Below are 13,836 nucleotides of genomic sequence, written 5' to 3' on the forward strand. Positions count from 1 at the left end.
ATCAATCAAAAACTGTGTCACTTTGCATCTGCAGTAGATACCCTGTACTCAGAGTGAAGGTAGAGGATTATGATAAATTCTGTTGTACTGATAGATTCCTGTTCACTTTCTCTTCCTTTCCCCATACTCTGGATTTCTTGGGAGCAGGGATTATGTCATATTTGGCCCTTCGTTCCCTGTTTGTATGTATTAGGCAGTTGGTGAACATTTGTTGAATGCGAATGAAACTGAGCTGTGGGAGTGGTGTCAGCATATCCTTCTGGATATACACACTCTGTGTCTTCTGGACTGGTTTCAATTTAACTAAGAGAGAATATAGATACCATGAAGAACTATACCTTTAAACTGTGCCCCACATACACAATTCCGCTTTTAAAATTTATTTCTGAATTTGGTTTTATCATCCCCATGCAAGATTTTTTACTTTTTGCTTGAGAAAATCATTTAATGTCTCTGTAACTTGAATTGTTCATGCATAAAATGGGAGCAATAATACTTCTGAGTGCTGAATATTAACGAGTTAATAACATGTAAATGTCTTAGTATGTGGTAAGTGCTATATATGTGCTTGCTATAGTGATGATGGTATAGTTATTTATCCACAATCATTATTGTTTTGCAAGCTTTCCTTAATTATTTTTAAGGAGATTGTTTTAATTGTTGGGATTAAAATGGAACATTTTGAACCTAGACAGTATTGGTTATTGGTAAGCCATTGGATATGACATATGCAGATGTTAGCCGAATGATGTCGGGCTGAGTAGAAGAAAACCATCCCACACTGAGCGGAAAGAGTAGGCCATCCCTGCTGTAAATGAATATGAAGGTTGGATGTTTTAGAAAAACCTCAGGTTTCTGGTGTGAGGTCTATAATGAGGATGCAGTTTTTATATATTTTATGCATTTTGATCAGCTTCCTTTGGAAGTGCTTTTCAGCTCTTTTAGAATATAAGCTGTCTTTTAAGACAGCACATACTTGCACATCTGATTTTTTTAAACAATGAAATTATTATCTACTCAGAAGTACATAACATTTATATGGACAGTTATATAACTCCACTCAGGTCAGAAATTACAGAGCGGCTGCATCTCAGAAGTCCACCAAAGTCCTTGTCTGACTGTGGTTTCCTCTTTCTATCCTATATGTTATCTCCATCTCCCTTTTATAGTAATTTACTTGTTTTTTGTAGTTTTTAGTACCTATATCTGTATCTGGAAGCAATATTGTTTGCCTAATTTTATATTAAAAGTTCAAAAGTATGAACTTCTGTGACCTGCTTACTTTGCTCTCCATTATGTTTGTCACGTTTATTACATGTTGCCATAGTCTTTATTCCATTATATGAGTTTACTATAGTTCATTGTGTTTGCTCTACTGTGGGTAGATTTGAGTTGTTAATAACTATTGCTTTGAACATTCTTGTTTGAGTGTTCTCATATAGGTGCACATAGATTTCTCTGTGTGCCATTGCTTCTTCATAGGTGATACAGAATTTCCACTTAAAGCCACACTGATTTCCAAAATAGTTGTACAGTTTATCAGTAAATTTTCCTATTTACTACCAGTATTTTATAGTTCCAGTATTTTAATTTCCAATTGCCACCACACTTGGTATCGTTGAATGTTTACGTTTTGCCAATCCTGTGGCATCTGGTGATTTACATTTTCCTGATTACTAGTGATATTAAATACTTTTTCAGGATTAATGGCATTACTTTTGTCTGTGGGACACATGTTGGGTACCAGCACAGCATGCTTCTCAATGAGTTTCACTTCTCCTTGAAAGCTACAGGAATCGGTTTGGTTAACTTATCACAAAAAAGAAGACATATTTGGAGGACATTGGGGTGGGGGGAGTTCACAGATTCTGAAGGAAATGCTGTTACAGCAAACTTTGGGAAGGGCGGGACCTGGGCAGCCCCCGGGGACTTCCAGGCAGGAGCTCAGGGGGCTCTGTAGAGAGATGACTATTCAAACCATCATCTCTTTCTTTGTAGTTCTCAGTTCTCAGGAGAGAAAATGTGATTGGCCTCCATAGGTACTGGGGCTCCCATGGCACAGGCAGCAACAGACAGGGAACTGGAATGGGTGGTTCAGTCCTGGCCACCCCATCCCAATTTATGTCTTCCTTTTCTTTTACCAACAGAGGATGTGAAAGACAGATTCATGGAAGAAGTGTGACATGGGGTAATAGGCTCAAGTGCAGTATTTAGAGAAAAGAGATACATTTTGAAGGCAGAAACCCCAGCCAGAGAAGAGAGACTTTTAAGATAGTAGTGAAATTGTGGAGAGTGACCACGAGATCTTTTAGGACTAAAGCAGAAAGATATGACATCCTGACCAGTAATTTTTAGCTTTTCATCAAACCCCAAATATTGAAAATGTAGAACCCTATAGCCATGATTCCGTGTAATTTCAGAAAGATATATATTGATTCTGAAAAGCTTCCCTATTCACTTTCCCCATTAGAATGATTGGTTTAAAGTTGAAGTAGACTGGTTAGTTACCTTTAGGAGAGCATGACTGATGTTTTACCTCAATGATTAAGGTAAGAGCAAGAGGCTACAGAGACCTGTTTTGAGAAGAGGAGAGGATGGGCGGTAAGCTACTGCCGAATGTTTGTCTTCTTCATCAAGTTAGGCTAGAGGCCCTGGCAGGAATGAAGGTGAGAAAGAAGTTGAGGGGGACAAAGACTTTAAACCACCCTGTGAGGCAGATATTTGATAGTGAATCAATATTGAGCCATTCTGCAGTGTTCAAGGCCTACAGTTGGTGTAGAGCAAAACCAAACCAAAGTGGTCCAGGAACGCTAGTGTGGAGCTCACTCCAGCAGTGCAGCCCTGGATGGGATTACTGAAAGTGTAGTTGGAGTGATCCAGATTTAGTTTAGTATGAACGTCTCAGCTAAAAATGAAAGAACAAGAATCTAGTTGCACACTAGAGAGAGACTAAAGGCAATGGCAAAAGCTTCTGAATGTTTTAAAGTGAGTAGAGTCCCAGCTTGAAGGATCAATTGGTGAATCATACGGATCAGAAGTTGGAGAATTCAGATGTTTGTTAAGGTGTCTTTGTTAATGAACATAAGAGACCCAAAGAAATAGAAGACCATTGCCCTCATATAATACCTTTTCTTAATAATAGCTAAATGTATGGAGAACATAATCCTTACAGCAGCCTTAGAAAGTTCCATTCCTCTTCCCAGTTTTATACGTGAGGCACAGAGAAGTCAGGAGGTTTGCCCAAGATTTCACACTTGGTAAACAGGGAAGCTGAAATGCAGTTCCAGGCAGCCTGGCTTTGAAATTTAACCACTAACCAATGGTGTCTTTTATTCAGTCTGGTTGGAGAGACAGGAATCTATGAAGTATCTGAATTTTTTTAAATGTTTTTATTTATTTTAGAGAGAGAGAGACAGAGTACAAGCAGGGGAGGGGTAGAGAGAAAGGGAGATACAGAATCCAAAGCAGGCTCCAGGCTCTGAGCTGTCAGTACAGAGCTCGATGTGGGACTTGAACCCAGGAACCATGAGGTCATGACCTGAGCCGAAGTCAGATGCTCAACCGACTGAGCCACCCAGGCACCCATAATTTTTTTTTTAAGTTTAAGACCACACAGTGTCACAATAGTTTAAAAGTAGATTTCTTACATAATTACTATTATTTGTTCAAATATAGGCAAATTTCTATCATGTTTCTATGGTGATTTACACCATTTTTCAAATCTGGATAAGATTTGAATACAAAGAAGATTAGAATGTTTATCTGAAAGCTTGACTGGAATAAGAAGAGAGTAAATAACTAAAGACAAGGAGCCACACAGATATCATGGCAATTACTGAGTTGATTTGGCTACCTACGTAATATGTTTTTATACACAGTGGCAAAGTGAAGTGATTTAGAATAAAAGGCTAAGTAGTTGTATTACAATACACTGCCTTAAGGACACGGAAGTTTTTTTTTTTTTCTTACATAACCATAGGGGGAAGGTAGATGTTGTCACTGTGCTCCGTGTATTCATCCAGGAACCCAAGTCAGGCAGGCAGCTCTGCGTCACTTTGACACATGGTTTCCATTATTGCTCTAAACGGCATCAGTTACAGCACATTGGGAAAGAGCATGGAGGTATGCTCTTGAAATACTTTAAGGCACAAAAGCATTTTTGCTTACATTCCATTGGCCAGAACATAGTCACATGGCTGTAACTAGCCACAGCGGTGATGCCAGATACACTCCTGGAGTGGAACTGAGGAGAATATTTAACATTTATGTGTAAAGTCATTTATATCTAAAAGAAAAAGTTAAAAATTTAGAGGATTATATAGGGTTGATTGATCCTATTGTGATATAGACTCTCTTAAAATAGCTATTGTAAGAAGGGGAGTTTGTAGAGTATGACTAGAATGTCATTGCTTTATTTCGGTTTTATTTTAGCTTCCTTGTGGTCACAGATGCAAAGAGATGTGTCATCCTGGTGAATGTCCCTTTAATTGCAACCAGAAGGTAAAACTTAGATGTCCTTGTAAAAGAATAAAAAAGGTAAGTATTTTAAGTTATTGAAAATAGTTTTCTACCTAAAAAGATTTTTTTTGTCTGTGTTTTGGTAGTTCTTTGGCTTTGCTTTTTGCCTTTTGATTTTAAGTTCTTCCTTCTTAGTGTCTTTATTGTTAGCCTATCTATTTTTGTAGGTACTTATTTTAAAAGTCATATTTGTTTTGGGAATTTAGTTTTCTGTAATTTACTCAAAAGAGAACTTTGTTTTATGTTGGAACTAAGTTCAGTGCCCTTTTTTGGGTAGAATCAATATGCTCTAGATTTGAGGTTTTTGTACAAGAAACATGGTATGATTAATAAAGTGAGTTTCATGGTTTAAGAAATGGTCCGGAATTTAACCTTTGTTGCTCTTATTTATGAAACAGTTTTTGCCATCAGTATTATGTTGTGAAAACACAGCCTCAAAAAGACTTCATATGCACAGCGTTATACAATTATAAAATAACAAACAGGGAGAGAATTCATTTTAAGATAAAATAATGGTAATGGGGGAGTAAAAGGGAAAGCTTTTTTTTTAATGTTTATTTTTGAGAGAGAGAGTGAGAGACAGAATGTAAGCGGGGGAGGGGCAGAGAGAGGGAGACACAGAATCCGAAGCAGGCCCCAGGCTCTGAGCTGTCAGCACAGAGCCCGATGTGGGGCTCGAACTCATGAACTGCGAGATCGTGACCTGAGCCGAAGTCGGACGCTTAACTGACTGAGCTATACAGGCACCCAATTATTATTTTATACGTTTATATTTTTGAGAGACAGAGACAGAGCACAAGCAGGGGAGGGGCAAAGAGAGACAGAGACACAGAATCAGAAGTGGGCTCCAGGCTCTGAGCTGTCAACCTAGAGCCCGAGGTGGGGCTTGAACTCCCCAACTGTGAGATTATGACCTGAGCTGAAGTTGGACGCTTAACCGACCAAGCCACCCAGGAGCCCCTGTATATATTATTTTTTAGTCATTTGGACTATCCTTGAAAGACAAGACTGTGTTTACCACCAAACTCATTCTAAAATGAAGAACTATAGTAGGAGAGAACCCCCTCTAACAAAACTCTATGCTATAAAGTATTTTCACTAAAGCGTATGTACTTCTCATAGGATTTGATGATCCCATATCTGAACTCTGATAAATTTAAACTAAAAGTTAGTATCTGAAAGTATGGTGAGAAAGGAGAAATTGATAAAAATAGGTACACATGGAGCAAAAGTGATATCTGGCAGCAAGAAAAGGTAGATAAAACATCTACAAAAGCAAATTCTAAGACTATTTAAAATAAGTACCCCTTACTTTATTACAGAGTAATTCACAAATTTATTATAGGATTGATGTCACGTCATCAGGAAAGGGGAGATTAGTTTTTTATTGTTTCCTTAAGGAGGCATTGAAGTACAACCTAAATGCAAACAAGCTTCAGACCAATTTTTTAAATTGTAAATTTTTTTTACTTCGAGAGAGACAAGAGAGCAGGGGAGGGGTGCGGGGGGTGGGGGAGAGAATCCCAAGCAGACTCTGCTGCCAGCACAGAGCCAGATGCAGGGTTTGAACTCACAAAACTGTGATATCATGACCTGAGCCGAAGTCAGATGCTTAACCAACTGAGCCACCCAGATGCCCCTTCTTTGAATATTTTTTTAGCTTTATTGATGCACAGTTGACAAAAATTATATGTATTTAAAGTGCACACATGATGATTGTTCGTGTGTGTGTGTGTGTGTGTGTGTATATATATATATATATATATATACACACTGTGAAATGATTACAGCAATCAAGCAAATTAACATTTACCTCATAGTTACCATTTCTTTGTGGTGAGAACACTTATATAACACATTTAAAGTATATAATACAGTATTATTTTTTAAGGCCTAATGTCTTTACTAAAGATACTTGACAGAAAGTGATGAGATGGGAAAATAAAAGATGTTTGTGATACATAGAACTGCCAAAGAATTGCCTTAAATCAATAAGAAAATAGACACAAAATAAAATGGAAAAATGGACAAAATTTGTGAAGAAGCCTTCCACAGGAAGAAAACATGAATGACAAATGAGCATTTTGAAATATACTTAACCTGATTAATAGAGAAATGAAATGTAATATTGTTTATAGTTTCTAGATTAGCAAAACCTGAAGCCTATTAATATCAAGTGTTGCAGAGCATGTGACTCAGTAGGACAGCTTAAATACACTGTTGATAGGAGGATAAATTAGTGCTAACACATTAGACAAATATTTGGAACTATCATATGATACAGATATTCCCACTTAAAGTGAATTTTTTAGGGACACTTATACACCAGGGATGTACAAAAATGTCCCTAGCAGCACAATTTATTAAAACAATAATCAAGAACACTCACATGTCAATCAGCGGTAGAATTGGGGGAAAAAACCCACACTGATGGGTTATGTCAAAGGGGCACAAAAACAAACAAAAAGCCAAAGCCGACTGAAAATGCTGCCAGTGGCCAAAGCTGAAACAATCAGAGGAACAAAATAAATTAATTGATGAAGTAATACTTCATTACAACCCAAAATTAGATTAGATAGAGATAAAGTTTGCCCACATTGTGAATACACTATCTGCTGCCAAATTGTTCACTTTAATATGGTTAATGTTATGTTCATGTGAATTTCATCTCAAACAAAAGTGGCAATTAGCAGCAGGATTAACAGTAACCCTGAAGAGCATAATAATAATAAATTCGACAGGGCAGCATGACATCACTACACATTCGTCCATAAGTCTGTTTCCTTAGATGTCTATGAAAAAAAGTTTCATGGTGAGAAATACTGGTTTTTCATGGTAGAGAAATAAGAACACAGAGCACTGATATTTAGAGATTTGGTCTGTAAGGGGTATACTCCCCAGAAGGTGTAGGTGGGGTCATATCAGCTCAGAGTATAATACAGTATTATTAACTGTAGCTAGCATATTGTGTATTAGGTTCCTTAGAACTTATTCATCTTATCCCCGAAAATTTGTAGCCAATGGCCAATTTCTCCACATTTCACCTAGTTTTCTAGCTCCTAGCAATTTCCATTCTCTTCTCAGCTTTTCTAAGTTCTAATTTTTTAGATTCCATATATAAGTAAGGTCATATAATATTTATCTATATCTGACTTAGCGTGATTGTCTCCATGTTCATCCATGTTTTCTAAATAACAGGATTTCCTTCTTTTTTTATGGATGAGTAATACTCCATTATAGGTAGTTAGGCAGATCACATTTTTTCATCCATTTATCCATCGATGGACACATACTTTGTTACCAAATCTTGGCTATTGTGAATAATGATGCAATGAATATTGGAGCACTGACATCTCTTAGATACTATTTTCATTTGCTGTATATTTAGAAGTAAGACTGCTAGAACCTATACTACATCTCTCAAGTTTGTCATACTGGCTATACCAATTTACATTGCCACCAACAATGCACAAGCTTTCTTTTCTTTCTATATTCTTGCCAAGACTTGTTATTTATTGGCATTTCAATTATAGTTATTCTAACACTTGTGAGTTGCTTATATCATTATGGTTTAGATTTGCATTTCCCTGGTGATTAATGATGGTGAGCACATTTGCATATACCTGTTGGCACACATGGGTATTTAAAATTTGAATTTTAATGAATTAATATTAAATAATAGTAAACCTTCAGTTCTTCAGTTTCACTAGACACATTTTGAGTTTTCAGTAGCCATATGTAGTTAGTGTTACTCTGTTGGGTTGTGCAGATTTAGAACGTTTTCGTGATCTCAGCTGTGTCGCATGGCACTACTCTAGAGCATTTTATCCCCTGGAAGCTTTAGAAATATAAGAAAAAACAATAAAAATAAAGAATAAAAATGAAATTAAAGCTAAGTTCATAGTGGCTCTAGTAAATAATTATTATATGGATGCTTTGAATTTTATGTTATTTACTTTTTTCAATTATGAGGAAGTAAAGGAATGATCACTCTTTGAATTAAGACATTTAATGCTTGTAACCATTTCATCATTAAATATTCATGAACATGACTCTCAATATGCATAACCGTAAGCTGTTAGGAAAACTTTGCTTTTTTATGGCATATGGTTAGGTCTTTGAGGGAACTATCTTTTAAAATCAAATTTTTAAAAATATTATTTGTAGGAATTTCAGTGTAACAAAGTACGTGAAAATCAGATTTCAATAGAATGTGACACAACATGCAAGGAAATGAAACGGAAAGCATCTGAGGTAATGTCACATTAAATGTTGTTTTTAATTTGCTAATTAACAGACTTTTCATATTTATTTTGGGCGTTACTTTATGTGCTTATTACAAACAGATCTCATCTTTTTTGCTTCTGTAATAAAAGCCTAGTTTTATAGACCTATTTTGAATCCCCCGGTGTGTTCTCTGTTGTCTAGTGGGTACTAGATTTTTCCGTACCAGTTAGTGTATATGTTCTGGAATGGGACATAGATGTGCATTTTAATGCTAATGTAAGCCTCCTGGAAGCTAGGTTAAAATAATACAAAATAAAGTTTTGGAATTCTTGGCTGTTTGGATTACCTCGAGTGTCACTCTTTTCCTCCATTATTGCAGTCCATGAATAAACTCTTGATTTTGTTTGATACTAAGGATTCCCTTCCAGATAGAACATTTGTGGGAAATGGTCAATTTCACCTCTGGAAAAAAATTGGTATTTAGTAATAATTTATTATAGACTTAGTATGATTACTCAAGAGAAAACAAATCAGCCTTAAAAATATTTCATTTTGCAGTTTCATAGCTACTTGAATTGTGATCTAATAATATCTATCATAGTTGTTAAGCTGAAATGTCTAAATAATGGGTAACACTATCCCTCCCCTCATCTTCTAGGCCGTTAGAACCTTGGTAACGCTTCTCAGTATAACTGATACATGTCTTTAACTAATTTCCAATATAAAGTTAGCAAAAGTTGTTCTGGGTTAGTGGATCCAGGGTGGAAAGATATCAAAATTCTGAATAAAATTTGATGGTTACAGTGGTAATATACTTTTAAATGTCTATAAAACAGATAAAAGAAGCAGAAGCCAAAGCTGCTCTTGAAGAGGAAAAACGAAGACAACAGGTAACTAAACAAAATACCTAGATTGATGTCTTTTTGTATCGTTGTTAGTTTTTCTAGAAACACAAGGTATATTCCACATACAAACTAGGGCTGGTCTGCTGTTTCCTGGACTGAAAATATAGTTCCTACAAAACAAAAAATTAGCCATTCACTCACTTCAGTCCAGTTATCCTGAACCTCTTGTATATTCCCAGGTATTTTGTATACTCCCAAATTTACTTCCTTGCCAAGCACATCCATTCTCCAGTGATAAGAATTTTAACACCTCTTTAAGTTGGTAGGTGGGGAAGTTGGAGTGTGGTCACATCTGTTTTTTCTTATTAAAAAATTTTTTTAGGGGCACCTGGGTAGCTCAGTCGGTTAAGCATCTGAATTTGGCTCAGGTCATGATCTCATGGTTCGTGAGTTTGAGTCCCACACCAGCCTCTGAGCTGTCAGCACTGACTCTGGAGCCTGCTTCGGATTCTGTGTCTTCCTCTTTCTCTGCCCCTCCCTGACTCACACTCTGTCTTTTCTCTGTCTCTCAGAAATATTTTTTTTAATGTTTTTTTTTAAGAGAGAGAGAGAGAGAGAATGTACGCATGTGTGCGCATGCATGTGTTCCAGGTGGGGAAGGGCAATGAGAGAAGGGAACAGAGGATCCTAAGCAGGCTCTGCTCTGACAGCAGCAAACCCAATATGGGGCTCGGACCCACAGTCATGACCTGAGCCAAAGTCAGACAATTACCTCACTGATTACCACCCGAGGCTCCTCTGGCAGCATCCATTTTATTTTATTTTATTTTATTTTATATTTTTTCCTCCATAATATTTTATTGCCAAATTGTTTTCCATATAATACCCAGTGCTCTTCCCCTTAAGTGCCCTTCACCATCACCACCACCTCTTTTCCCCCCTCCCCCTTCCCCCTCAACCCTCAGTTCATTCTCAACATTCAGTAGTCTCTCAAGTTTTGCATCCCTCTCTCTCCCTCCTCCGCTCCCCCTGGTTCTCCATTAGGTCTCTCTTGTTTTCCTGCTAGACCTATGAGTGCAAACATATGGTTTCTGTCCTTCTCTGCCTGGCTTACTTCACTCAGCATGACACCCTCAAGGTCCATCCACTTTCCTACAAAGGGCCATATGTCATTCCCTCTCATTGCCATGTAGTACTCCATCGTGAATATATACCACATCTTCTTGATCCACTCATCAGGTGATGGACATTTAGGCTCCTTCCATGTTTTGGCTATTGTTGACATTGCTGCTATGAACATTGGGGTACATGTGCTCCTATGCTTCAGCATTTCTGTCTCTCTTGGGTAAATCCCCAGCAATGCTATTGCTGGGTCATAAGGGAGTTCTATCGATAGTTTTTTGAGGAACCTCCACACTGTTTTCCAGAGCGGCTGGCAGCATCCATTTTAAAGCACCTCTTGGAGCTCTTCACCTAAAATTGTTTGAGTTCTGTTTTACTGGGTTGTAAATTGTCTGGAAAAATGAGTTGTTTACTAACCAATGCATTTATTTTAATAATAAGTTCCCTTATTTCCCCTCTATATTCATAAATGCAGAATTATTATCTGCTCTTTGTTCTATAGCAGATAACAACTACATTCCTGATATCCTATTTGCTCAAATACTATATTGATTGTATACTCCAAAGAGTGACTTAACTTTCTGATAGTGACATATGTTTATTTATCAGTTTGCATTTTGAGATGCTTTATACTTAGCAAAAAGGGTATATTATATGCAAAGTGCCGCCTTTTGAATGAGGAAATTGAAATTTATATGACTGGAGGGGAAGGCATTGGAAACAATTTAGGTAGCAAACAAAAAGGGGCTAAAATGACCTCTGATGTTAAATGGTTCTATAAAGTTGGTTTGCCTGATATTCTAAAATAAGTTATAAAAGCTCTTACAGTAAAACATGGATTGATTAGAATCCTGGGAGGTTAATTTATTAGGAATAGTTTAGGGTGAGTCTTCTTCCCTGTTTTATAAACTATTGTGGATGGAAATTTTAAATATATTCCCTATCGACCTTTTCAACAGAATGTATAGAACATCATTTAAAGTCTGGCTATTGTTGACATTGCTGCTATGAACATTGGGGTACATGTGCCCCTATGCATCAGCACTTCTGTGTCCCTTGGGTAAATCCCTAGCAGTGCCCAATGTTCATAGCAGCACTGTCAACAATAGCCAAAACATGGAAAGAGCCTAAATGTCCATCACCTGATGAGTGGATCAAGAAGATGTGGTATATATTCACAGTGGAGTATTGCATGGCAATGAGAAGGAATGAAATCTGGCCATTTGTAGGAAAGTGGATGGACCTCGAGGGTGTCAATGCTAAGCAAAATAAGTCAGGCAGAGAAGGATAGATAACCATATGTTTGCACTCATAGGTGTAACAGGAGAAACCTAATGGAGGACCAGGGGGAGGGGAAGGGGGAAAGAGAGTTGGGGAGAGAGAGGGATGCAAAACCTGAGAGACTATTGAATACTGAAAATGAAATGAGGATTGAAGGGGAAGGGGGAGGGGGGGAAAGAGGTGGTGGTGATGGAGGAGGGCACTTGTGGGGAAGAGCACTGGGTGTTGTATGGAAACCAATTTGACAGTAAACTATTTAAAAAAAAATAAACATTTTAAAAAAAAAGTCTGCCTGATGACTGGGTCGTTATTAAAGCCTCAGTTATTTTATTGTGTCAGTTCTCAAGTTTGGCTGCTTTTAATGTATATTTATCTTATTCTCCATTTCAACCACCACGAAAATATTCTGATATCTTGGTTCATTGAAGAATGCTACTTTGTGTTAAATGAAGTACAAGAGTAGGTCATGTTCACATGGGGTTTAGGGGTAAAGTAATGATGTGTTCACTCAAGTTTGTACACTCGACTCTCGAACAACACAGGTTTAAGCTGCAAGGGTCCACCTATATGTGGCTTCTTTTCGATAGCTACAGCACAGTACTTTAAATGCATTTTCTCTTCCTTATGATTTTCTTAGTAACATTTTCTTTTCTCTGGCTTACTTTATTGTAAGAATACAGTATATAATACAACATACAAAATATGTGTTCATCAGCTGTTATCGGTTAGGCTTCCAGTCCACAGAAGGCTATTAGTAGTTAAGTTTTGGGGAGTCAAAAGTTGTATGTGGAGTTTTGACTGTGGGGTCAGCACCGCCGAGCTCTGCATTGTTTAAAGGTTAGCTTATATTTCCTTTAGTTAAACAATTAGAGAATCTTGCATGGCTCTTACGTATGTATTTTAGTTAATGACTATTGTGTTTTAGTTACAATGTACTGTAGTATATCATGTTACATTATCATTTATAAAGTTAACAGAATAAAAATCCACATTATTTTATGAGTATCATCCACTTACCCTTTTTTTAGAACCAATTTTTATATTCTACTTTCTAAAATAGTCATTTTGACCTAAAGCATGAAGCATTTTTTCCCCCGGAGAATTTCTACTCTGTTTTTAAATGTATTTGATAAAGAGAAGTAGCAATTTCTATATGTTTTTTTCCTCTACTCACTTGAATTTTCTTCATACAAGCCGTTAATGTTTATTACTAGCATTGTAAAAAGCTAGAATTATAGGTATTTTTATTCTCACTGGGCATCTCTTATGACTTGCTAGAAACTGTTGTATTATAGAAACTCAGTAAGTTAATGGTGTTGAAGTATAAAACTAATGTCTAGGGGCACCTGGGCTCAGAGGGTTAAGCCTGCCACTTCAGCTCAGATCATGATCTCACGATTCCTGGGCTCAAGCCCCGCGTCGGGCTCTGTGCTGACAGCTCAGAGCCTGGAACCTGCATCAGATTCTGTGTCTCCTCTCTCTCTGCCCCTCCCCTGCTTGTGCTGTGTCTCTCTCTGTCTCTGTCTCTCAAAAATAAACAAACATTAAAAAAAAAAAAAACCCCAAACCGGTTGGAGCTTGAGAACCGGTTAGAGATTGAGCATTACTGTCAATTGCAGATTCCTTCAGTCACTATGTCAACCAGCACAGATGTTTCTCTTTCTTCATATGATGAAGATCAGGGATCCAAGCTTATCCGAAAAGCTAGGGAGGCACCGTCTGTTCCCATCGGAATGGCGGGGTTTGCAGCATTCGTTGGATATGGACTCTATAGATTGAAGAACAGGGGAAATACTAAAATGTCTGTTCACCTGATCCACATGCGAGTGGCAGCCCAAGGCTT

At 37.3% G+C, this 13,836-nt stretch overlaps 1 protein-coding gene across 4 annotated transcripts in view; it reads left to right on the plus strand.

Annotated features, from left to right (window-relative positions):
• The window catches only part of NFXL1 (nuclear transcription factor, X-box binding like 1), a 67,679-nt gene that overhangs the window by 51,247 nt on the left and 2,596 nt on the right, over positions 1-13,836 (plus strand). For all 4 annotated transcript variants that reach the window (XM_029946147.1, XM_029946171.1, XM_029946156.1 and 1 more), the window contains exons 20-22: positions 4,432-4,536; positions 8,686-8,772; positions 9,582-9,635. In XM_029946147.1, coding sequence (XP_029802007.1) covers positions 4,432-4,536; positions 8,686-8,772; positions 9,582-9,635 — 246 coding nt within the window. The remainder of the gene's footprint in view (positions 1-4,431; positions 4,537-8,685; positions 8,773-9,581; positions 9,636-13,836) is intronic.

The sequence above is a fragment of the Suricata suricatta genome, chromosome 1, assembly GCF_006229205.1.
Source record: "Suricata suricatta isolate VVHF042 chromosome 1, meerkat_22Aug2017_6uvM2_HiC, whole genome shotgun sequence".
Classification (NCBI taxonomy): Eukaryota; Metazoa; Chordata; class Mammalia; order Carnivora; family Herpestidae; genus Suricata; species Suricata suricatta.